The sequence below is a fragment of the Nicotiana attenuata genome, unplaced genomic scaffold (genome assembly GCF_001879085.1).
Source record: "Nicotiana attenuata strain UT unplaced genomic scaffold, NIATTr2, whole genome shotgun sequence".
NCBI lineage: Eukaryota > Viridiplantae > Streptophyta > Magnoliopsida > Solanales > Solanaceae > Nicotiana > Nicotiana attenuata.
In genome coordinates, this window is record NW_017670426.1 from 314,908 (window position 1) to 340,778 (window position 25,871).

Sequence of the window (25,871 nt, forward strand, 5' to 3'; positions counted from 1 at the left end):
ATACCTATTCAGGAGAAATCCACAATGTACAACATATTCTTTACGCCCATAGCAGCCATCCGACTTAAGCCGTTGCCCAAACCATCGAAAACTCCCCGAGATCCACTCGCACGTAACTAAGCCATTAGAACTGCATATCCCCAACTCAACCGAGTCACACAAACCATCCAATACCAGAGTGTTGCCACAAATGCCAGTAGAGAATTCCTATTCAAAGGACCAATTACTTGCATTGCCATGCTGACCCAACACCACGGAACTGACCCATTTCTTTAGATAGTCGATATGCAATAATCCCAATCAAATCCCCAACTACAGATGATCTTAACACGAACCACATAGCCTAGAAGCTCATAAACCACCGCATTTCCTCTAAAGCACCCGGTTCTGCCGCAACCACGATGCCCACGTTGAATAGACCTTCTCTGAATCTGAAGTTGTTCCTCCGACTCCCCTTGATACTAAAATGTAGATTCATTAATGACGCAGAAACACCATAAGCCCCAACATCATCCCGTGAAAGATCTTAGAACTTAGTCATACACAAAATCCGAGAACCTACCCGATACCTCATATACACATACCTCAGGCCAACACTGACGTAAATCTGACTCTGCAATCTGAATGCTGCTAGTGGACTCCTCCACTTGGCGTGAAGCCATATAAAACATCATCTGATAATCCGCAAAACTAACCTTCACAGCTCGAACAACACAAATCATAAGGTACTCCACTACCACCAACTATCCCCAATCAACACCCACCTCGTGACCTTGCCACAATCGCGATGACTAGTCTACCAATTATACCTTTCCAAGCTCGCACTCATCAATCAGATGCCAGAAACCGTTGTGCCTCCATATGAACAACTGAATAGTCTCTCAATACCTCTGTATCTTCAGTATGGACAACACATTGAGACAATGTCTGAGCATCCGTGACTCCCTCGTAGCCCGTTTGTAGCATCACGAACCACTGGCGCATAGCGGACACTGAAAGCGTAATATCATACACGAGTGGATGTAAAGGAACATAAGTTATATACTTCGAGCTGAATCAATATTGCACGATAAGGAATGAAAGAAGTGGAATTTCCTAATAGTTCTGTAGCCTCTCGAAGATAAGTACAGACGTCTCCGTACCGATCCGCAAGACTCTACTAAACCTCCTTATGACTCGTAGCACCTATGAACCTAGAGCTCTGATACCAACTTGTCACGACCCAAAATCCCTTCGAAGGAGTCAAAATGGCAGCTAGTCTCTAAACTAGGTAAGCCTAACATTTATAGAAATAACATTGATATTCACTAACTTCGAATTAGATAACTCTGAACAAATTACAATTCCCAAAACCGGTGGTACAAGTCATAAGCCTTTCTAAGAGTAGTTATACAAAATAAATACGTCACTATTCCAGAATAAAAGGAACAAATGGAAATAAGTACAAATGAAGGTGACTCTGAGGCTTGCGAACGCAACAACAGGTTTACCTTAAGTCTCCACCGCGACGATCCGCATAGCTACTACCGATCAGATACCTGGATCTGTACAAAGAAAATGTACAGTAGTGTAGTATGAGCACACCACAGTGGTTCCCAGTAAGTATCAAGACTAACCTCGGTGGAAGTAGTGACGAGGTACAGTCAAGACACCTACTGGTCTAATAAATTGAACATGATATAGTAACAAACTAACAATGGTAAAGGCAACAAAATAATACCAATAATAGGGAGAAATAAAACTATAAATAGCAGAGACAATAAAAGGGAACCTGAATGGTAATGCAAGATAGACAAGTAAATTAACACACACAGACGAGTAAAATGTACTCAAATAAGGAAGGCGATGTTAACTCAATCAATCATATCATTTCTGATGCACAATTCCAAACATCTCAAAACTCAATGTCTCATATCATAACCTCAATTTCCAAATCTTTAGCACACATGGCACCTTGTGCCTACATATTTCTAGCTCACTTTGCACAACGTCATCCTCATGCTACTCAGTACGTAGGATCCATAACCAATGCAATTAAGATGTTAAAGGAGTATCATTTATATAACATAAAGTAGAGTACAACTTCTAAACCAATTAGGAAATCAGCAAGAAAAGATGAAGTTATTTTTAGAAATCATCTGAATAAAGAAAATACCCTTTTCAAAGAAAATACAACATCGAATGAACTATTACCTTTAATATAGGATTTAATAAATTAAAACTTAGTAGAAATTCCTTTTTAAGTAGGATTCAATATCATCGGGTTATGGAAATTTAATTGAGAAACTAATAGAACATAACATTTATAGGAATTTGAATTATTGAAAGGTGTATATATACACGGCGAGTTCAAATTTAAGAGGCATATATAACAGCGTAATACTAATTCCTTTATTTTAAAATCACGATATTACTATTAACTTAACAGGACAGGAGGAAATGATTCAACTTAGTAAATTTACTTCAAAAATTAATTTACCAGAGTAATAGTTTCAGGGAAAGAATTCAAGGAACAACGGCAAGTCATCAACTCAATGCCAATAACCCTATCCTCACAACTCAATAAAACCCGAAATACTGAATGTCAAAGTCTAAAACAAATGAACTAGGATCTTCTCAGTATTCAGCTATAACCAAATCTTAAATGAAATATAAAACCACTGAATAACTTGTACAGTCAAAGAGGAATATATATATATATATACCTTAACAATTACAATAAGAGTAAATATTATATATATCACCATATCAGTAACAACATGATCATTCACCCTTATTACTCCTTGTTGCGGCGTGCAACCCGATCCCACACGTCCACCCTTATTACTCCTCAATATATATCACCTTTATTCCTCCTGTTGCTGCGTGCAACCTAATCCCACCTGTCCACCCTTCTTACTCCTTGTTGTGGCGTGCAACCCGATCCCACCAGACAACATCAATTCTCCCTTATTCCTCCTCAACATATCAACAACCTGTAACGACCCGACTGGTCGTTTTGAACAATTTCATCCAGTTTGGTAGTTTGAGGTCACGAGTAGCTTCATATTATGTGTATCGACTTACGTGCGCAGTCCCTGCGTGAAACCGGAAAGCTTTTATGTGAAAATATGAAAAATATAGTAATTCTAGAGTTAAAATTTGGTTTTTAGTTGACTTTGGTCAATATTTTTGGTAAACGGGCCTGGATCTGTGTTTCGACGACCCCGGGAGGTCCACGGTAAAATAGGGGACTTGGGCGTATGCCCGGAATTGAATTCCGACGTCCCTAGCCTTAGAAAATAATTTTTGAAGAAAATTGTTGTGCTGATTTTTAAAGGAAATAAATAAATAAATAATGTTTGAACTCGTTGTTATCGGGCCTGTGTTTTGGTTCCGGAGCCTGGTACAAGTTTTTAATGATATTTAATTCCTATCTGTGAAATTTGGTGAGAATCGGAATTGATTTGACGTGATTTGGACGTCCGGTTGAAAAGTTAGAAAATCATGAGTTTTGAGGTTAAATTCATAGTTTTTGATTTTATTTTGATGATCTGATCACACGATCAAGTCCGTATGATATTTTTAGACTTGCGTGGATGTTTGGTTTGTAGCCCCGAGGGTTTGGGTGAGTTTCGGATAGGTTTAGGCTATGTTGCGCTTGTTTTTGTGGTGCTTCATCGTCGTTTCTTCAAGCAAAAATGATACCACATCGAGCAAATGAGATCCAAATTCAGTTTTTATTGAACCATTGATCTGTATCAAAATTATAGAGCCACAGGAAAAAGAATCATCGAATTTGGACATCGTATGAGGAAGTTATGCTCATTTTTGTGTCGGGAAAATTGCTGGTTTCTGGTGTGGTCGCAAATGCGAACTTTTTCATCGCAATTGCGATGCCCAGTTCGCAAATGCAAACTTTTTGTCGCAAATGCGACTTCTGCCAGCCCTGCCTTGTTTGCAAATTGCGAGGGTTCGCAATTGCGAACCCTGGGTCGCAAATGCGATATCTGAGGCTTGTTAAGTGAGATTTTTGACGGGATTTTCACCCATTTTTCAATTTTCTCAAATCCTAAACCTCCATAGGCGATTTTACAAAGACCCAAACTTCTCCAAATCATTGGGTAAGTGTCTCTAATCAATTTTCAACTATATTTTGTGATTATATCTTAGATTTAACATCAAATTCATGAGAATCTAAAGGAAAATGTGGGGAAAATTGTGAAATCTTTCAAAAATGTAAAATGATGATTTGGATGACCAAATGGCATCAGAATTAGATAATTTTTGTATGGGTGAACTCGTAGCGGAATGGGTGTTCGGTTTTTATAAATTTTGTCGGGTTCCGAGGTGCGGGCCCGGGGAGTTGACTTTTGTTGACTTTTTGCAAATTGTATAAGAATCATAGTTTTGTCAATTGAAATTGTTTTCTCTTGCATTGTTTGATGTATTCAAATTGTTTTCGGCTAGATTGAGCCGAGCATTGATGAATCGGTAAAGGAAAAGCTAAATTGAGTATTGGATTGGTCGGATTGGGGTAAGTATCTTGCCTAACCTTGTGTGGGGGACTTCCCCTGAGGGTTTGAGTCTTCTATGCTAATTGTAGTCCGTACAGGCGAGGTGACGAGTGTGTGCTCGGACTTATTTATGGAAAATTTGCCTCTAGGGTTCTTAGGTCCTTATGTTCATTATGTGCAAAGTATTCTGTCATGCTTGAGTTTCCTAATTGCTTAAATTACCTCTATATGCTCCATATGATGTTGCTAGCTTTCCTCTAATTCTTACGTGTTACTTGACCCCTAATTTCCTTAATTGAAGTGATTGCCTTCCTTATTATTTTGATACTTCTTCATTGTGAGTTCCTCTATGACTTTGTGCAAATATGTTACATGTCCATTTAGTATGGTTACCGGTGTAATTATCACGTCTTTATTATGTCTTGTTGCTTTGTTATGGCTAGTGTGCTTCTTGGTTTTTTTTCGCGATCCTTATTATGTACTATTCATGCTTGACTTGATGAGTATTCATGTTGGACCAGGCTTATGGTAATTCCTTGGTATTTGACCGTTGTTGAGTATTGACTCAAGTTGGGATTCACTTTGTGAAGTTAATTGTTGGAACGAGATTGGTTGTTGTTGATTCCCTTGCCGGGATGTATTTGTTTCTATTGTTGATTCCCTTGCCGTGATGTTATTGTTTATGATATTGTTTCCCTTGCTGGAATGTTATTGTTTATGATATTATTTCCCTTGACGGGATGTTATTGCTTATGATATTGTTTCCCTTGCCGGGATATTATTGTTATACTATTGTTCCCTTACCGGGATTCTTTGTGATTGGTGTTGATTCATATATTGGAATCGGGTTGCACGCCGCAACAATATTATATGGGATCGGGTTGCACGCCGCAACAATATTATATGGGATCGGGTTGCACGCCGCAACAATGTTATATGGGATTGGGTTGCACGCCGCAACAACGAGTAATAAGGGTGCAAAGGTGGGGTCGGGTTGCACGCCGCAACATCATTATATGATTTGGATCGGGTTGCATGCCGCAACATCATTATATGATTTGGATTGGGTTGTACGCCGTAACATCATTATATAATTTGGATCGGGTTGCACGCCACAACAGTATTATATGATTGGGATCGGGTTGCACGCCGCAACAAGAAAAAATAAAAGTGAATATTGATTGCATGGTGAGGATTGAGAGTTAAAGCACGAAGGGTGATGCCGTGCACTTTCTGTTTGTTGTGTTTATTTGTTGTTATTAATTAAAGTGTTTTAACTGTTTAGATTCCTTTACTGATGTGATCTTTTATGTTGGGATTCATAGTGTTTTCAATACCTCGCCGTATTTATATATACATATTTCAATACTTCAAATTTCAAAATTGTCACATTTTTAATTCAATTGGTTACTCAATTAAATTCCCTTAAACCGTTTGAAGTTGTAATTTACTTAAAAAAAGAATTTCTACTAAGTTAATTTATTAAATCCCGTGTTAAAGGTAATAATTCATTCGATGTGGTATTTTAAATTGAAAATGGTACTTTCTTTATTCAAATGATTTCTAAAAATAACTTCATCTTTTCTTGTTGAGTTCCTAATTGGTTTAGAAGCTGTACTCTACTTTATGTTATGTAAACGAGACTCCTGGAACATCTTAATTGCATTAGTTATGGGTCCTATGTACTGAGTAACATGAGAACGTTGTTGTATAAAGTGAGACAAAATATGTGGGCACAAGGTGCCAGGTGTGCTAAAGGTTTGGAAGTTGAGGTTATGATATGAGACATTGAGTTCTGAGATGGCTGGGGTTATGCACCAGAAAAGATATGATTGATTGAGTTGACACTGTCTTCCTTACTTGAGTTCATTCTACTTCTCTGTGTTCCAGCTATGTTTGTGTTGATTTATTCGGTTATTTCGTTTCCATCCGAGTTTTCTTTTATTATGTCGACTATTTGTAGATTGATTTATCCCTGCTATTGATATTATTTCGTTACCTTTATCTTGATATTTGTTATCATATCCTGTTCAATCTGTCTGACCAGTAGGTGTCTTGACTGTTCCTCGTCACTTTCCCGCCTAGGTTAGTCTTGATATTTACTGGGCACCGCCGTGGTGTGCTCATACTACACTTCTATATATTTTTGTGTACAGATCCAGGAATTGATCGATAGTAGCTGTCACGACCCCAGTTCGCCATCCGTGAACTGTCGCGACGGCACATAGTCTCTACAACTATGTAAGCCTAACAAATGCGGGAAAAGAAACAATTACGGAAAAGAAAGTAATTAAAAACCGAGATAACAAAGTTAAGCAGCGTTCAGATGCTGCCTGGCATATAACAGTACAAGAATCTCAATCTAACACTCCCAAAATCCCGAACCCCATGAATCACAAGCTAAAAGATTTCATAATAAGCTCTAACTCTAGAAATGTCTACCAACAAGGGAAAATACAAAAAGGGGCTATACTAGTGCTGAGAATAGAAAGGGACTCTTCGTCTGCGGACGCGGTAGATATACCTCGGAGTCTCTACAAAGCGCCTTGCCTCAAGCATGATAAGACTGAGTGGAAGTACCTGGATCTACACATGAAAAACATGGACAGGAAGGGCATGAGTACACCACAGCGGTACTCAGTAAGTGCCAAGCCTCACCTCGGTCGGGTAGTAGCGAGGAAGGTCAGGGCCCTACTGAGGCTAAAGGAAATACAAGATATAACAGTGTAGAATAAAATAGTATACTTAAGTGCAACAGTAAGAAGTAACACAGGATAGAAGAACAACAACAACTTTAACAGAGACAAAATAATCACGGAAATAAATACAGCTCAACGTAGAGATAGCAACCGGGGATCTCCCAGGATACCGTCCTGTAGTTCCTAAATATAAATATCCAGTTAATCTCCCGGGTGACGTCCCGTAGTCCAACTCATAACGCGCAGGGGATCTCCCGGAATACCACTATGAGCACGTGATTTTTGCCACGCTTAAATTACTCCTATAGAATTCATTAGAATTAGAATTTTTCTTTTAGTATTTGAATTTTTAGGAATTAATTGCATGATTTTGTGTTTTGTTTGCATTTTTGTGTGCATTTTTAGGTGTCATAAAAAATAAAAAAAATTATAAAATAGCTAATTTTAGATTTTTAGATTAATTAAACATCATTTGAAAATAAGAGAAAATAACAAAAACAATCCTGTACATTTTTGTTTCTTTAATTTCACTTTAGTTTAATTTTCCTCTTAAATTTAGGATTTAATTAATTTTAGGAAAATTAATTAGTCTCATTTAGAATTAAATTAGGTTTTGGCTATTTTTAATCTTTTGCATTTAATAAAATCCAAACTTCAAAAAAAAAATACAAAAGAAAAAGAAGAAAAAACAAATAAAAGAATTTGAGATAAGGAAGTAGGCCAATTTTGGGCCATTTTCGTGCAAACCCCAGCCAAAATGCCCAAAACCCCTCAATCCATCAGTCCACCCCACACCCTAAACCCGGCCTGCCCCCTTTAATTTCTAAACGACGCCATTTTGGCATCAAGAAATCTAGACCGTCCATTCCCCTAATCTAACGGCCCAGATTCAACCATGAGATTTAAATAAAAGTATAATAAACACTCTAGAAAATGTAGAGACAGAGGCTATCTTCCTCGTACCCCCTGCCCCCCCGTCCCGTTGCTGGCTCTGCCCCATTCCGCCGCCGGAAATCGCCCACGGCGGCGGTAAACCTCCAAGCTCGCCCAAATTTTCACCGTAGAACCGCCTTCCTCTCCTCTTTCTAAGCCCCAAACCTTTGCCCTCGAATCCCAACCAAACGCCTCAAATATTCGAAACCCTAGGCGCCGCCACCCATACCATACCAAATTCATACCCCATAAACCCCAGGTCACCAAAAGCCCCATACTCTTGATTATTTCACAAAAAACTCAACCGGATTGCCCTAATTTCACATCTAGGGTTTAAGCAAAGTTGAAATCGCGATTCATGGGTTATCAGTGTCCAATGGTCCCAAAAATGATATTATATGCTTATTTTGACATGAAATAAACACATAATATTATTTTTGGGGCTAGATTCAAGTCAGTGCGAGGAAGGGCCATTTATTTTAAAATCAGTACGTTCTTTAAATTTTCTAATTTTTTATCTTGATTTGATTTTTGTTTTGTTTCTGTTAATTCAAGTGTTTAAGTGTTAGTTTAATTTTGATTAGTTCAACCGTTTAATTGTTAGTTTAGTCAGATTTACTGTTAGTTTCCCTTTGATTTTGATGTGTCTGCTTTTCTTTTAATAGTAGTAATCTATTCGTTTAGTTGTGATTTTTTTTTAAAAAAAGTTAGGGTTAATTAGGCTTTTAATAGTTTGATTTTGTGTTTCGAATCAGTAGTTGTTCAGTAATTGTTCAGTAACTGTTCGAATTAGTATAAGTAATTGATTTAAGTTCTTTTGATGCATGATTTTGATTGGTAATTGTTCTTTAGTTCAGTGGTTGTTTTCAAGTAATTGTTAGGCTTAGGTGATTGGATATAGCTGAATAATTCAACTCCTTGATTAACTATAGTTAACTGTAACTAGCTTGAAGTGTTAGGGTAGTAATTTCAAAACAAATTAAGGGGTAATCTAGGTACTTAAAATTGGTTAGAATGCTGTAGGTTAAATTAGAACACCCTAGAATCTTCTAGAATAGGACCTTAGTTATAATTTCAGAAGTTTAATGCAGTAACTTAGGCAACAAGTCAAAACTTTAGGACTAATGGGCAAAATCTGAAAATAAAAAGGGGGAAAAATGAGTGAGTGAATTCTAGAATCTTTCTGCCCCTTTCCTGCCTATAAAAGGCAGCCTACCTGCCTTCATTTGCAAGTTTCAGAACCTGGAAAAAGTTCTCAAAAAGTTCTAGCTTCAAAAATTCCCCCCAAAAATAATTTCTGCAAATCTGAGCATCCAAATTTGAATTTCAAATCCAAAGAAGTTCAAAAATCTGAACTCCTATAGTTCAAAATTTTTCTTAGATCTTAATTCCTTTAAAAAAAACAAAAAAAAGGAAAATACAACAGAAAACTCAAAAAAAATACTGTTCTGTTGAGATTTTGGGTTTAATTTCAAGTTGTAGTGGTTGTGTACCTCTTCTAGTTTAAGATCTGATTGCTGAAACTTTTTGAGTGTTCCTGGGTGTAATTTCAAGTTGATTTGGGTGTATTCAAGCTATTTTTGGGTGATCTATGGGTTGGAATTAGTCTCGGGCAGTCGATATTGTTGCTGGGTTTACAACTGAGTTCCCTACTACTGTGTGTTGCTATTTGAGCCCGTTGAATACTCAAATCTGCTTGCTGACTCTTCCTTCTTCTCTGTTTGCTTTAATTCCAGGTACATCCCTGTAGCCTTCAAGTATTGGGAATGAAGTGAAACATTTGCTTATCTGTCCTCCTTGTTAGTTTCATATTACACTTAGCTAGATTCAGCATGTTAATGTGTTTTTTTTGTATATTCAACTAAGGACTATGTAGAATTATAATGCTTTGATTTTTGCACTAGAGCTTAGACTATCAGTACATTTCGATCACTTGTATCGGACTGTTGAACTATGCTAGACTTATATGAGTGCTAAAATTGTAGTATTAGCTATAGTATGATAAAGGTTAGTCTAATTATTAATTTAGTTTGAGGTTTGAATTTAGGTTAAGTTTTCTTTAGTTCATACGAACTGTACCTCAGACTTATAAATTCATTCTTAGCTCATTTAAATTCAGTCTTTCAGTCATTAAGTTAAAAGGATTGCTAAAACAAACAGGCACTAGAATGAGTATGTATGCTAATCCATGCCAAACACGCCACAAGCTATTTACACTCTAGCTTAAAATCGGAGTAACACTTCTATGTCACGACTGAGTTTTGATTGTGTTAATTCAATTGTTAAATTCACTAAATGTTGACAAGGTTCTGTCAGTGTAGATCTGAACATCAAAATCAAAACAGAATGGACATCTACTTTGAATTTGAAAATTTCCTTTACTTGTTATCCTAATTAAGGAGTTGAACTATTCGAAGTCACTTTAGTAATTTGTTTAGGACTGATCATAAGCCCAAGGCTGATGGCCCATACTATTTGCTTGGACATTAACATTACTAATGCAAGGTTCAGTCCAGACCCACTTACTCTCCTAATTGGGCTAGGGTCAATTGGCCCAGGCGGGAATCAGCCCACAGGACAGTTTAATTCTGCTGTTGTTTTAATTGGGCTGAGTTTAAAATTCAATGTCGAAGTGCTGAAGGCTGAAATCTACATTAAGATCATTAGGATTAATTTTGTAACATAAATTTGGGCTTTCGAGTTAGGTAGCGGGTTCAAATTAAGAGGTTTTCCCTTTTGTTTGAATTCGGACTTGAACTTGAAGCCCGAATTTCTTAATGCCAATCAACTAAGCCCCTTAGAGACAAATCCAATAGAAAATCCTAGTTTGCTCTAGGATGGCCTTTAAATAATAAAATGAGGTGAGCCGTGCCAAATAAAACCCATAAATTGCGGGGGCCTCTTTAAATGTTCCTATTAAAATACTTAGAATTCGGGACGTGCCGTTTAGCGAATTTTCACGGCCTCCCACAAAGATAATAACACGTTAGTGGCTTTAGGCGCGCTTTTAATAATTTTACCTTCCTAAATACGGGTGTGCATTTCATGCAACCCAAATCCAAATCCCAAAACGTTGAATAAGAATGTGTCGAGGATCCGGGTGCATTTCATGTGACGTGATCCAAAAATACGTTTTTTAAACGACGTTCAATTTTCTTATAATTTAATTAAAAGCGGTAAATAATTCAAAAATTGCACTATAGGATGACATGTACTAAAATCAGATTTCTTGCCAATTTTAATAGTTTAAGCGACCGTGCTAGAACCACGGGATCCGAGGGTGCCTAACACCTTCCCTCGGGTCAACATAATTCCTTATTCAGAATTTCTGGTTCGCAGACTCCAATTGGGAAGTCGAAAATTTTCCTCGATTTGGGATTCAAGATAAATCGGTGACTTGGGACACCAAAAGCCAAACTTATCCCAAGTGGCGACTCTAAACTAAATAAATAATCCCATTTCGAATAATGTCACTTAAAATGGAAAAACTCCCTTATACATTATCTTTCGGGGTAGGTGTGCAAAAAAGGAGGTGTGACAGCTCTGGCGACTCTGCTGGGGATACGAACCCAGAATTTAGGTTCAGGGTTCAAGAATTCGAGCTTAGTATAATTATTATATTTGGCTTTATCTGATTTTTCTACATGTTCCATGCTATATGTGCTAAATATTTTACTGCTTTGATATTTGTGGAATTGTATATAAACTGTTACGAATCCCTTCCTCTCTCTGAGTCTTCTACATTATGGAGAAGGGTGTACTTCGTGTAGCTTCTCTTCTGTTTAGAGTCTTTTCCCATTTAGAACGAGGTTTGGATAAGTTGCTAAGCCGGCGGAGCTTCTGTATCCCCGGTACGCTGCCTCCCCCTCGGCTCGAGTTGTCCGCTCGGGTAATCCAGGTCTAGACCAATAAACCTAGGGTTTAAACCTAGAAGAACAAAACCTCATGCCGGATCCCTAGTAGGAACGTTTTTTTGCATCATGTGCATTTGACTTAGGGGACTCAACACAGGGGTTGGGTCCGTCTAGGACAAGTGACCTGAAATGAAACAGACCATCCTGATGCATCTTACGTGCTACTTGCGCATTTATTTGCTCGGCTTTGAATGTTGACCGGCTTGTATATAATTGAGAAAAATAGCAGTGTTAGGACTAAGTGAGAGTAACCATTTGTTTTGAAAAACCAATGCCCAAATAGTACCGAAATGCTGCCGAATTTTTAAAAAAATATAAAAAAGAAAAATATTTGAAAATGAAAAATTGCTGTTCAAAATATACATTTGATTTTGTCAAATCTAACCGAACTACGCGGGTCTGATTCTCACCGGATGTGAGATACGTAGGCAAACCTCATCGGTTCCGACTCCAATTGTCAAAAAATCCAAAAATATTTTCTTTCAGTTCTTTCTTTAGAAATCTTTCCTTTGAAAATTCAAAAAAAAAGAAGGTTTTTTTTAAACTCAAAAATGGTTTCCTTCTTTCTAATGTCTTTCATATGAATAAAAAGAAAAATCAATAAAAATCAAAATCCAAAAATACAGGTTTCCTTCATTTTGAAGTATTTTTCCAAAAATACAAAATAAATCAGAAACAAAAATCCAAAAAAAATACTCTTTTCTTCTTTAGAAGTCTTTCTTTTGTAAATGTCAATAAAAAATTTTGAAAAGTTGAAATCAAAAAATATTTTTGCTTTTCCTTAGAAGTACTTTTGTAAATAAATAAAAGCTCAGAAATTCAAAACATTTTTCTTAAAGAAGTCCCCCTTTCGAAAATTAAGAGGTTACATCCAAAATCCAAAAATATTTTCTTTCCTCCTTAGAAAAAGAGAAAACGAATGAAAATTCGAACAAAAATATTTTCTGTTTACTTTTAAAATTCCCAAAGTTCAAATCAAAAGCAAATGAATTTTTAGAAGTCTTTCATTCAAAAACAAAACAAAAGCAAAATCAAAAATCCAAAAAAATTCCCTTTCTTTTTTCAAAGCATTTTTGTTTTTTTAGAAAATTCCAAAAAAAAAATTCAAAAAAAAAAACTCAAAAATATTTTTCTTTTGCCTTAAAGCTTTCATGGTCTGAGTTTTACAAAAAAAAAAAAAAAAAGAGTTAGTTTACTCAATTCTCAATTTTGCCCGAACTACGCTGGTTTGATTCTCACCGGAGTGAGATACGTAGGCAACTCTCATCGGGTCCAACCACCCTTTTGCAAAAATAGCCAAAAATACCAAATTTTAATTTTTCAGGTGATGCCATTCTTGCTTAAAATAAGCCGAATGTCCCCAAAAGGGCGCCGGAAGGCCGTTTTTGCAAGAACAGCCACCTTGGGTCATTTTCAATGGTTAGCGGGCACAGCCTTAAAATCTTCTTTTCCGAAGTGCTGAAAGGTCGTATCTGCAAAACCGAGTCTTTGTTTGCTCAAATAACATTTTTGAAAAATAGCCACTTTTCCTTTTAGGTCAAAATATATCATTAAAATACTCCTTAGATGTCTTTCTTTCATAAATAAAAAAATATAAAAAATACATATTTTGAAAAACTGTGTCCGAAAATATTTTTTCTCAAAATCCAAAACATTTTTCGTAAAAGTCCCTTTGCCGAAATTAAGAGGCAACTTTCAAAATAAAAAAAAAAAATATTTCTTTTTACTTCTAAAAATTCCCAAAGTTCCAATAAAAAGAAAAGAAATTTTTAGAAGTCTTTCTTTCAAAAATCATAAGAAAAATCAAAATCAAAAATCAAAAAGTAAATATTTCCCTTTTTCTTTTAAAGCATTTCTTTCAAAATTCCAAAAAAAGAAAGAAAGTTAGCTTATTTACCTTATTTGCAAGAACTACGCTTGGTCTGATTCATGCGCGGTCATGATACATAGGCAATCTCCATAAGATTCGATCATAACCCTAAAGAAAAAAAAAAGAGAAGTAAAATACGAGGGAAAGAAAAACAAAAGAGAAAAACACGCAAAAAGAGAAAATAAAGAATCGAGAGAAAAACCATGGCAAAAGAAAAAGGGAAAAGCAGAAAATGAAAAACAGAGGGGAAAGAAAAATGAGAGAAAAATAGAAAGAGAAAGAAAAGCAAGAAAAACAAAGAGTAGAAATCAAAAGAAGAGAAAATAGAAAAAGAAAAGCCGGGATGACGCATGCAACCAGTGCAAACATCCGTTTAACTGTATAGGTGCATCACACCCCAATTGCGATTACTTATCTGTTACTTATCTCAAACTAACCGTGTGTTGCTGTCAATCCCAGCCTAGCTCTTAGAAACGGTGGTTGGTTGTGGTAAGCTGGCATCGCATCAATACTTTACCTGATCGAAAGGAAGTGTGGAAATGTCTACAGAAATGACTTTGCCCGCAGTTCCCATCTCTGAGGACAGCCCCATCTCGGGGATCCCGGCATCTGAGTCTGTCACAGCGGAAGAGAACCGGATACTACGTCTCCGACTCATGGAGATGTGGGACGCCTGGACCAATGGAAGGGAGCCTCCAAGCGCCATCCCTGGATTTCCTGAACTATTCCCTAGATCTGGGGGTACCTCCAATATCCCCATCAGCCACCCTCATACTCCGTTGGGACAACCTACCATGACCGCTCACTTTGTCGGAACACCTACTGAGGTCCGCCCCCAGGTGTTCCCAGCAGGAGCAGCTCCTAACATCTTCACTGCTCCACCATGCTCTGCTACGACACAACCTTCACTGCCAAGGCCCGCTTTTGATTCCTCAGCTTTCACCTTCCAAAACCCTGTCTTTCCAGTGGATCCTCCTCAATATCCCACATATAATTACTCTCAGCCACCACCATTTGAGCGTACGCCAGGACAAGATCAAACTCCCAAAGCTCCCGAGCAAGATGAGATGGCGAAAAAAATGAGAAGCCTTGAACAGAGTTTAAAGAATATGCAAGGCTTGAGTGGGCAAAAAAGTGTTTCTTATACAGATCTGTGCATGTTCCCTCACGTGCACTTGCCCTCGGGGTTTAAAACACCAAAGTTCGAAAAGTATGACGGGCATGGCGATCCTATTGCCCACCTCAAAAAGTATTGCAACCAGCTGCGTGGGGCTGGCGGAAAAGAAGAGTTGTTGATGGCATACTTCGGAGAAAGCTTAGTAGGCATTGCCTCAGAATGGTATATAGATCAAGACGTCTCCCGATGGCACATTTGGGACGATCTTGCCAGAGATTTTGTAAGGCAATTTCAATACAACATCGACATCGCACCAGACAGGAACTCCTTGGCAAATTTGAAGAAGAAGCCCTCGGAAAGCTTCAGAGAATATGCTATTAAGTGGCGCGAACAGGCATCGAGGGTGAAACCTCCCATGGATGAAGTAGAAATGGTCACTATTTTTCTTCAGGCCCAGGAAGCGGATTGTTTCAAGAACATGATGTCAACCATGGGCAAACCTTTTGCAGAGGCAATTAAGATCGGGGAAATGGTAGAAAATGGTCTAAAAACGGGCCGGATTTTGAGTCAGTCGGTCATCAGAGCAACCTCCCAAGCCATCCAAGGTGGGTCTGGAGGAATGACCAAAGGAAAAAAGAAAGAGGAAACGGTTATGGCAGCATCAGGGGAAAGAAGATACCGGGCTCCTAGACCTGTGTTTTCCGAAAGAACCCCTCAACATTACTACCCTCATGATATGGCTTACGCTCCTCCACCTTATGCGGTCATGAATGCTCAACCCTTTGCTCGGCCGCAGCCACATGCCAATAGAAACCAAGTTCCATTCCCAAGAAATCAGCCTCCCCACCAAAATCACTATAATCCCCGTCCTCCATAGAATAACTTTCCTCCCCGTGAGCCACCCAGGAGGAAAACTTTTACTCCAATTGGTGAATCTTACTCTAATTTGTTTCCAAAACTTGTCCAAATGAGTCTACTGCAGCCGGTCCCTCAGAACAAACAAAACCCGGCATCGCCTGCCTACAGAGCCGGTGTGAGGTGTGCATATCATTTAGGGGCAGAAGGCCATGATACAAATGACTGTTGGACATTGAAACGAGCAGTGGAACATCTAATAGAGCAAGAAAAAATCGTACTGAGGGATGAGGATGTCCCAAATGTGACCAACAATCCATTGCCAGCCCACAATAATGGGCCTGTGATTGGGATGATCTGTGAGGATAAAGAGTTCGATCCGGCATTAAAGGCCATCATTGCTATTGCTGATGCAGAAAGAAAGCCAAAGGTGGCCCCGAGGAAAGAGAAAAGGGAAAGGAAGAGCAAAATCACCAAGACCGAACCAGAAAAGAAAGCTTAAACAAGAATAGAGGCAATGCCTCCCGAGAATGGGATCCTCTATGTCCCGCGAGGCCGCGAAGAAAAGAAATTAATTCTGAACACTCCAAAGAAATTTGAGTTGAAAACGGGAATGCAAATGTACGTACCAAAGGGAGCCTATGTGGTACGGGGGTCAATTAAACCACCTCGGCTGAATGAGCCAGTGGTTATTGGACGCTTGCCACAGAAGCCCATAACGAACCCTGCTGCAGTGCCTTGGAATTATCATCCGACGGTGGTTACGTATAAAGGAAACGAGATCTTGGGAAAGCTTCCAGACAATACCCCTGTTGAAAAATATTCAAACATAGAAGAAGTAAACAATGCCACACGAAAGCGCTTTCCATCCAAGAAGCCTGCGAGTACTGAGGAAGCAGAAGCTTTCTTTCAGAAAATGAAGATGCCTGATTATGAGGTAGTAGATCAATTGAGAAAATATCCTGAACAAGTGTCGTTGCTGTCATTGGTGACGAAATCCTCCGAACATCAATAGATCTTAATGAAAACTCTGAATGAGGCGTATGTGCCCGTTGAAACTTCGGTTGAACAGCTTGAAAGAATGGCAGAAAGATTCTTCACCGTCAATCAAATCTCCTTTAGTAGAAATGACTTGCCTCCAGAGGGAGCGGCTCACAACAAAGCCTTACATCTAACTATCAAGTGTGAAGGTTACTATGTTAAGCGAGTCATGGTGGATGGAGGTTCGGGTGTTGATATCTGCCCACTCTCCACACTGCAAAGAATGGAAATCGGGACTGGAAGGATTCGTCCCAACAATGTCTGCGTAAGAGCCTTTGACGGTATCAAAAGAGACACCATTGGTGAAATTGACCTAATCTTGACCATTGCCCCGGTGGACTTCGAGGTGACTTTCCAAGTGCTAGACATGGACACGTCCTAATATTTTCTTCTGGGAAGGCCTTGGATCCATGATGCAGGAGCGGTTCCCTCCACCCTCCATCAAATGGTGAAATTTGAACACGAGGATCAGGAAATCGTGGTTCATGGAGAGGATGAACAGTCAATCTATCGGGACCCATCTGTCCCATGCCTAGAAGCGAGGGAAGGCAGTGAACACATAGTTTACAAAGCATTCGAAATTGTGGTGGCGGACCAGCATGAAGAAGGAAACCCTTGTCCCCAACCCTTCCTATCCAATGCCTCGATTATGGTGGCCAAAGAAATGATCAGATATGGTTTCAAGCTAGGGAAGGGACTTGGAAAAGCTCTGCAAGGCATATCCGAACCGGTGACCCTGCCAACAACTGAAAAATTCTTCGGGATAGGTTTTCACCCCACCCCAGATGATGTAGAGTGGGCGGCTGAGAGAAAGAAAGAGGGATGGGTCTTGCCAAAGCCATTGCCACATATGTACGAGACCTTTGTTAAGCCAAAATACAATAAAGAAGAAGAGGATGAGGCCTTTACGGCCGAAGAGATTGAAGAGATATGTGGGGCAATGAGAAAGATATTATACGAAACCCACATGGTTCAGCCGGGAGAGGGCTCCAGCACCGCTGAGGTGCTGTATATGGGACCAAGCGCCAAACTGCAGAACTAGAAGGCTACACCATTCCCGATCAGGCAGGAGTCCCGGTAGACTAGCCCTGCCACTTTTTCTGCATCCCGAGTTATTTCAGGGTGTAACTCGGATGTTTCTTTTAGTTTCTTGTCTTTTAAATTCCTGAATGCAAACCCTGTTATCTTTCCAATTCCAAGAAATGAAATCAATATTTCATCGTCCATTTTTCTCTTTCTGATTTCTGTTATTTTCCTTTTCATTTTTTCTTTCAGTTCTAATAATGCGGCTTTAAATAACATGACATGCTTGCGGACTTCATGCCCAGACTCAAACACGCTGTCTAACTGTGAAATAATGAACCAAGAACCGAAATATGACGAAGAAGAGGCTTTTAGGGAAATAAATCGAGAACTAGAACAATTTGAGAACAAACCTAAGCCAAATCTGAATGACACTGAATCGGTTAATTTGGGAACAACCGAAGAAATCAGAGAAACCAAAATAAGCATTCACACAGATGAGAAAACTCGAGATGCAATAATCTAACTCCTGTTTGAGTATAAAGATGTGTTTGCTTGGTCATATGATGACATGCCAGGACTGAGCGTTGATCTAGTGGTGCATAAATTGCCAATGTACCCCGATTGTCCTCCGGTCCAACAAAAGCAGAGAAAGTTTAAAACTGACATCAGTGATAAGATCAAAGAAGAAATCACGAAACAGCTGAAAGCAGGGGTAATCCAAGTGGTCCGGTACACTACATGGTTGGCCAATGTAGTCCCAGTTCCAAAGAAAGATGGAAAGACCCGGGTGTGTGTGGATTATAGAGACTTAAACAAAGAAAGTCCCAAAGACAATTTCCCTTTGCCAAACATCCACATCCTTGTCGATAACTGCGCCAAGCATGAGATACAGTCCTTCGTGGACTGTTACGCAGGATATCATTAGGTGATGATGGATGAGGAAGATGCCGAAAAGACAGCTTTTACCACACCTTGGGGTACATACTGTTACAGAGTCATGCCGTTCGGTCTGAAGAATGCTGGGGCAACCTACATGAGGGCCTTGACCATCATTTTCCATGACATGATGCATCAGGAGATAGAAGTATATGTTGATGACGTAATCATCAAGTCCCGAACTCAGGATGATCACGTTCGAGACTTGAGAAAATTCTTCGAGCGGTTGCGCAAGTATGATCTGAAGTTGAACCCAGCCAAGTGTGCGTTTGGAGTCCCATCCGGCAAACTTTTGGGCTTTATAGTTAGCAGGAGAGGTATCGAGTTAGACCCAACAAAGATAAAGTCTATCCGGGATTTGCCTCCTCCGAGAACCAAGAAAGATGTGATGAGCCTGTTGGGCAGATTAAACTATATCAGCCAGTTCATTGCTCAATTGACTTCCACCTGTGAGCCTATATTCAAGTTATTGAAGAAAAATGCAGCAGTTAAGTGGACGGATGAATGTCAAGAAGCCTTCGACAAGATCAAAGAATACTTGTCAAATCCGCCAGTCTTGGTCCCACCGGAGCCAGGGAGACCTCTTTTCTTATATCTGACGGTCTTGGAAAATTCTTTCGGCTGTGTCCTCGGGCAACATGATGTAACCGGGAAGAAAGAACAGGCAATCTACTACTTGAGAAAGAAGTTCACCAATTATGAAGCTAAATATACTCTGTTGGAGAGAACTTGCTGTGCTTTGACTTGGGTTGCTCAACAGCTAAGACATTATCTTCAAGCTCACACCACCTACCTTATAACCAGGTTGGATCCTTTGAAATACATTTTCCAGAAACCGATGCCCACAGGGAGATTAGCGAAATGGCAGATTCTGCTAACAGAATTTGAAATAGTCTATGTCACTCGCACGGCAATGAAAGCCCAGGCGTTGGCAGATCATCTGGCGGAAAACCCGGTGGACGAGGAATACCAACCGTTGAGCACATACTTCCCAGATGAGGTGGTAAATTCAGTAGAAGCAATCTCTGAGGACACTCGTGCTTGGAAAATGTTCTTTGACGGAGCAATGAATGCTAGAGGTGTAGGAATTGGGGAAATCTTGATGTCACCCACGGGCCAGCACTACCCAGCTACAGTCAGGCTCTGATTCTTCTGCACAAACAATACTGCTGAGTATGAAGCCTGCATCATGGGCATGAATATGGCAATCGACCAAGATGTTGAAGATTTATTGATCATGGGGGATTCTGATCTGATTATCTGTCAAGCCCAGGGAGAGTGGGAGACCCGAGATGTTAAGCTCATTCCCTATCGGCAACATGTGGAAGACCTCAGCAAGCGCTTCAAGTCGATAGAATTCAGGTACATTCCTCGGTGTCACAATGAACTAGCCGATGCACTCGCCACTCTGGCCTCGATGCTGCCTTACCCAGGCAATGCCCATATTGATCCTCTGGAAATTCAAATCAAAGAAAGGCATGGTTATTGCAATGCGCTTGAGGTGGAACCCAGCACCCAGCCATGGTATCATGATATCAAGAGATTTCTGAAAACCCAAGAATACCCCGAGCAAGCCACTGGAGATCAAAAGAGAACCATTAGACGGCATGCGAGTGGTTTCTTCTTAAGCGGTGATGCCGAGGAAGCCGGAAGAATTATGCATGAAGTACACGTGGGGGTATGCGGACCTCATATGAACGGGTATGTTTTGGCAAAGAAGATCCTGCGAGCGGGGTATTATTGGATAACTATGGAGAAGGATTGCTTCAGCTATGTTCGGAAATGCCATCAATGCCAGGTGCACGGCGATTTGATTCATGCACCTCCAACAGAGCTTCATCCGATGTCAGCACCTTGGCCATTTGTTGCTTGGGGCATGGATGTCATTGGGCCAATCGAGCCGAAAGCTTCGAACGGACATAGATTCATATTGGTTGCCATTGATTACTTCACGAAATGGGTTGAGGCTATCACACTCAAGTCAGTTACCAAGAAAGTTGTGGTAGACTTCGTGCACTCCAATCTCATTTGCCGCTTTGGCATTCCTGCAACTATCATTATTGACAGTGCTGCGAACTTGAACAGTCGTCTGATGGGAGAGGTATGCGAACAATTCAAAATAACGCATAGAAACTCTACTCCTTATCGGCCGAAAGCCAATGGGGCCGTTGAAGCAGCAAATAAGAACATCAAGAAGATTTTGAGAAAGTTGATTCAAAGCTCCAGGCAATGGCATGAAAAGCTGCCTTTTGCATTACTCGGATATCACACCATAGTGCGTACATCGATCGGAGCAACCCCGTACTTATTGGTCTATGAACCGAGGCGGTTATACCCGCAGAGGTGGAAATCCCTTCTCTTCGGATCATCGTTGAAGCAGAAATTGAGGATAGTGAATGGATCAAGACTCGTCTAGAACAGTTGTCTTTGATTGATGAAAAGCGGATGGCAGCGGTATGTCACGGGCAGTTGTACCAACAAAGAATGGCCCGCGCTTATAATAAGAAAGTACGACCCAGGAATTTTGAAGTGGGACAACTCGTGTTAAGACGTATTCTCCCTCATCACCAGGAAGCCAAAGGAAAATTTGCTCCTAATTGGAAGGGTCCATACATCATCCGGAAGATATTGCCAAGGGGAGCACTGTATCTAGGAGACATCGAAGGAAATGACCTCGAAGCAGCAGTCAATGCAGATGCAGCAAAAAGGTATTATGTCTAGGCCTCCTGTGGTGACGGCTTTTGTGCAATTGAGATGACGAAGGCTTTCCTTCCCGCTACCCAAACGCTATCAATCCTTCGTAAACCCTTTTAGCCGGTTACTCTTCTTTGATCACCCTCTTTGGAACCCGGAAGTATTATCGAAAAAAAAGGAAAAAAAAAGAAGAAAAAGAAAATATGATGAAAAAAAAAGAAAGAAAATATGAAAAAACAAAAAGAAAAGAAAAGAAAATATGATGAAAAAAAAAACAACCAAAAACAAATGTTCCCTGAACTACGTCTGACTTGATTCCGAAGGGATACGTAGGCAGCCTCTCTCTGGGGTTCAGTCACACTAAAACAAAAATCCCGACTTCCCCGAAAGTTAAAACTGGGGCAGATGATATAATGGTTCGGCAATGAGCCCACCAAAACGGTTCCAAAGTTGTAATTCCATCCAAAATTCTTTTTACCCAAAACCTTGTCCAAGTCCTTCTGATCAACTGGCAAAGGCATGGGAATTGAAAACAACACTGTTGGAATCTGATATAGGCCAAACTGAGAGAAATAAAATGAGAGAGTCTTATCGTTGAAAACCTTCGGGCACCATAAGGCGACGGTAAGTAGAGAATTTGAAAATGAGAGAGTCCGTTTGGTGAAAACTCGTAAAGAGCACTTTCGGACGACGGTGAGAAGAGAAATGAGAGAGGTCGATTAGCGAACCCGCAAAGGGCGCGGTCGGCCGAAAAGAAGACATCTCACCATTAAAAGAGTCCTGGCAAGGTTCCCTGGTTTTGAAATACGGATCAATGGGTTCACGAGAAGCTGGAAAGTTTGTGCGGGTCGGGCATCCAGTCCAAGAAGCATGTCCTGTTTAGTTGAAGCTTGCATGCACCCCCAGATAAGTCCTTCTCTTCCCCCCCCCCGAAAGGGACGCTTCTCTTTAAATTCATCTTCTTGCTTACTTTTTCCTTGAATCCCTTCGGTCTAACGCTGATTCCGAAACTATCACAAAGAAAAGGTGGCAGGATTGGCTTTACAGGGCTCCCCCTAACAAAGCTAAAGAAAAGTACCCAGCTTCAGCGGGTGCATCAAATCAATCCCGATTGGCCATGTTGGCAGATGCTTTGAAATAGAGCTATTGAAAGAGAAAAACAAAAAAAGGTCAAGGACAAGGTCTTAAAGGCAGAATAAAGTGAGAGGCCGGAACCCCACGCGGGCGAGTTGTCATGAAATCCTGAAAGTTGAGCCTTCCGGTTTGAAAGAGAGATCAATCTTCAAAACCAGCAAGCAGCAGAGGTTCTCAATAGAAGCTGGGCTGGGATCAGGCAATTGAGACAACCAAGGCCACAAAACCAACCACCGTTTCAAACTAACATTTGTTCTTTGTTTGAAATTGAAACAGGTGCAATCCAGGCAACCGCACAACAGCAGGTACAGCCAAAAGAAAGGAAACGCGCAAGCGCTGAAACAGCTTTGCAGCAAATAATCAATGCAAAAGGGAAGTTTCCTCCAAGTTCTTTCCTGCATCTTATCAAAAATGAAAAAAAAAAAGAGAAAAAGAGATAACAAAAGAATCCCAAAAAAGGATAGTTTAGAATTCCCAATATCAACCTGTTACTTGCTTTAGCCAACATTAGGGCTCCAACCCCTGAGTTGAGCATTTTTCCTTTTAGCCAACATTAGGCCTCCAACCCCTGAGTTAGCGTTTTCCCCTTTAGCCAACATTAGGGCTCCAACCCCTGAGTTGAGCGTGTTTCCCTTAGCCAACATTAGGGCTCCAACCCCTGAGTTGAGCGTTTTCCTTTTAGCCAACATTAGGGCTCCAACCCCTGAGTTGAGCATTTTCCCTTTAGCCAACATTAAGGCTCCAACCCCTGAATTGAGCGTTTTTCCTTAGCCAACATTAGGGCTCCAACCCCTGAGTTGAGCGTTTTCCCTTTAGCCAACATTAGGGCTCCAACCCCCGAGTTGAGCATTTTCCCTTTAGCCAACATTAGGGCTCCAACACCTGAGTTGAGCGTTTTTGCTTTTAGCCAACATTAGGGCTCCAACCCCTGAGTTGAGCATTTTCCCTTTAGCCAACATTAGGGCTCCAACCCCTGAGTTGAGCGTTTTTGCTTTTAGCCAATATTAGGTCTCCAACCCCTGAGTTGAGCGTTATCCTTTTAGCCAACATTAGGGCTCCAACCCCTGAGTTGAGCGTTTTTCCTTTTAGCCAACATTAGGGCTCCAACCCCTGAGTTGAGCGTTTTTCCCTTAGCCAACATTAGGGCTCCAACCCCTGAGTTGAGCGTTTTCCTTTTAGCCAACATTAGGGATCCAACCCCTGAGTTGAGCGTTTTTCCCATTAGCCAACATTAGGGCTCCAACCCCTGAGTTGAGCATTTTTCCTTTAGCCAACATTAGGGCTCCAACCCCTGAGTTGAGCGTTTTTCCCTTTTAGCCAACATTAGGGGTCCAACCCTGAGTTGAGCGTTTTTCCTTTAGCCAACATTAGGGCTCCAACCCCTGAGTTGAGCGTTTTTCCCTTTAGCCAACATTAGGGCTCCAACCCCTGAGTTGAGCGTTTTTCCTTTTAGCCAACATTAGGGCTCCAACCCCTGAGTTGAGCCTTTTTTCTTTAGCCAACATTAGGGCTCCAACCCCTGAGTTGAGCGTTTTTCCCTTAGCCAACATTAGGGCTCCAACCCCTGAGTTGAGCGTTTTTCCTTTTAGCCAACATTAGGGCTCCAACCCCTGAGTTGAGCGTTTTTCCTTTAGCCAACATTAGGTCTCCAATCCCTGAGTTGAGCGTTTTTCCCTTTAGCCTTTTTTCTTTTAATCCCGGCATAACCCGTGGAGCTCCCTGGCATAACCCAATGAGCTTTTTAGTTCCAAATCCCGGCATTACCCGAGGATCTCCCTGGTATAACCCAAGGAGCCTTTTGTTTCCAAATCCCGGCATAACCCGAGGATCTCCCTGGCCTAACCCAAGAAGCTTTTTTCTTTCCGTCCCGGCATAACCCGAGGCCCCTTTTTTTTGTTCCGGCATAACCCGGTCATTTCCCAGCATAACCTGGATTCATTCACAAGGATACACAATCCTGATTTGATCGCTTAGATATGTGTCACAACTAACTCATGAAATTTTCCTAGTGAAAACTGGGGCAGAAAATTCAGTTCGTTTGTTTGTTTTGGTATCATAAGCAGGTTGACCTCAAGACATAGGGTGCGAGATGATCGATGGAATGAGTCTCAATCCAGAATAAAGAATAGAAGAAAAGAACAAAAAGAAATGAACTCAAATATGAAGCAAACAAGGGTGCGGATTGCTCAAAATCTGATTGAAGTGACAAGCTCCGCTAATCCCGTTTTGACCCGATGCTGCAGAAAGGAAAAAACACCTACAACTTACGAGCATCAAGATTCAGATCAGGGTCCACAGCAAAATCAGCTAAGACTCAAGATCAAGTTTCGAGAGAATTATAGATAGGAATCTTGTAACTCATAGTTGATAGGCATAGCAAGCTTAGCTTTAATTTTCTTTTTTGGTGTAATAAGGAGGTCAGCAAGCAGTAGCAGCAGCAACAGCAGTGAAATCACAGCTCCTGGTAGTCCCAGCTACCAAACCTTCCAGAACTACACTAACCTGATTCCTTTATAGCCAAGGATATGTAGGCAACCTTTGAAGCAGGGTTCGGTCATACGGTTTTCAAAAATGCTTCTCCTGGAGTGCCAAGCAGGCAAAAATCCCTCATATTGCTCATTTATCTTTGCCCGAAGACCCTTCGTGTCTTCGAGCAAAGAGGAGCAGCTATGAGTACGTGATTTTTGCCACGCTTAAATTACTCCTATAGAATTCATTAGAATTAGAATTTTTCTTTTAGTATTTGAATTTTTAGGAATTAATAGCATGATTTTGTGTTTTGTTTGCATTTTTGTGTGCATTTTTAGGTGTCATAAAAAATGAAAAAATTATAAAATAGCTAATTTTAGACTTTTAGATTAATTAAACATCATTGGAAAATAAGAGAAAATAACAAAAACAATCCTGTACATTTTTGTTCCTTTAATTTCACTTTTGTTTAATTTTTTTCTTAAAATTAGAATTTAATTAATTTTAGGAAAATTAATTAGTCTCATTTAGAATTAAATCAGGTTTTGGCTATTTTTAATTTTTCGCATTTAATAAAATCCAAAATTCAAAAAAAATACAAAAGAAAAAGAAGAAAAAACAAATAAAAGAATTTGAGATAAGGAAGTAGGCCAATTTTGGGCCATTTTCGTGCAAACCCCAGCCCAA

At 40.1% G+C, this 25,871-nt stretch overlaps 1 protein-coding gene across 1 annotated transcript in view; it reads right to left on the minus strand.

The window, feature by feature from the left end:
• Positions 1 to 828: 828 nt before the first annotated feature.
• The window catches only part of LOC109239245, a 66,371-nt gene continuing 41,328 nt past the window's right edge, over positions 829 to 25,871 (minus strand). The window contains exons 5-6 of the mRNA XM_019405787.1: positions 1,539 to 1,544; positions 829 to 975 (exon numbers count right to left, since the gene is read on the minus strand). Of these exons, the coding sequence (XP_019261332.1) occupies positions 829 to 975; positions 1,539 to 1,544 (153 nt within the window). The remainder of the gene's footprint in view (positions 976 to 1,538; positions 1,545 to 25,871) is intronic.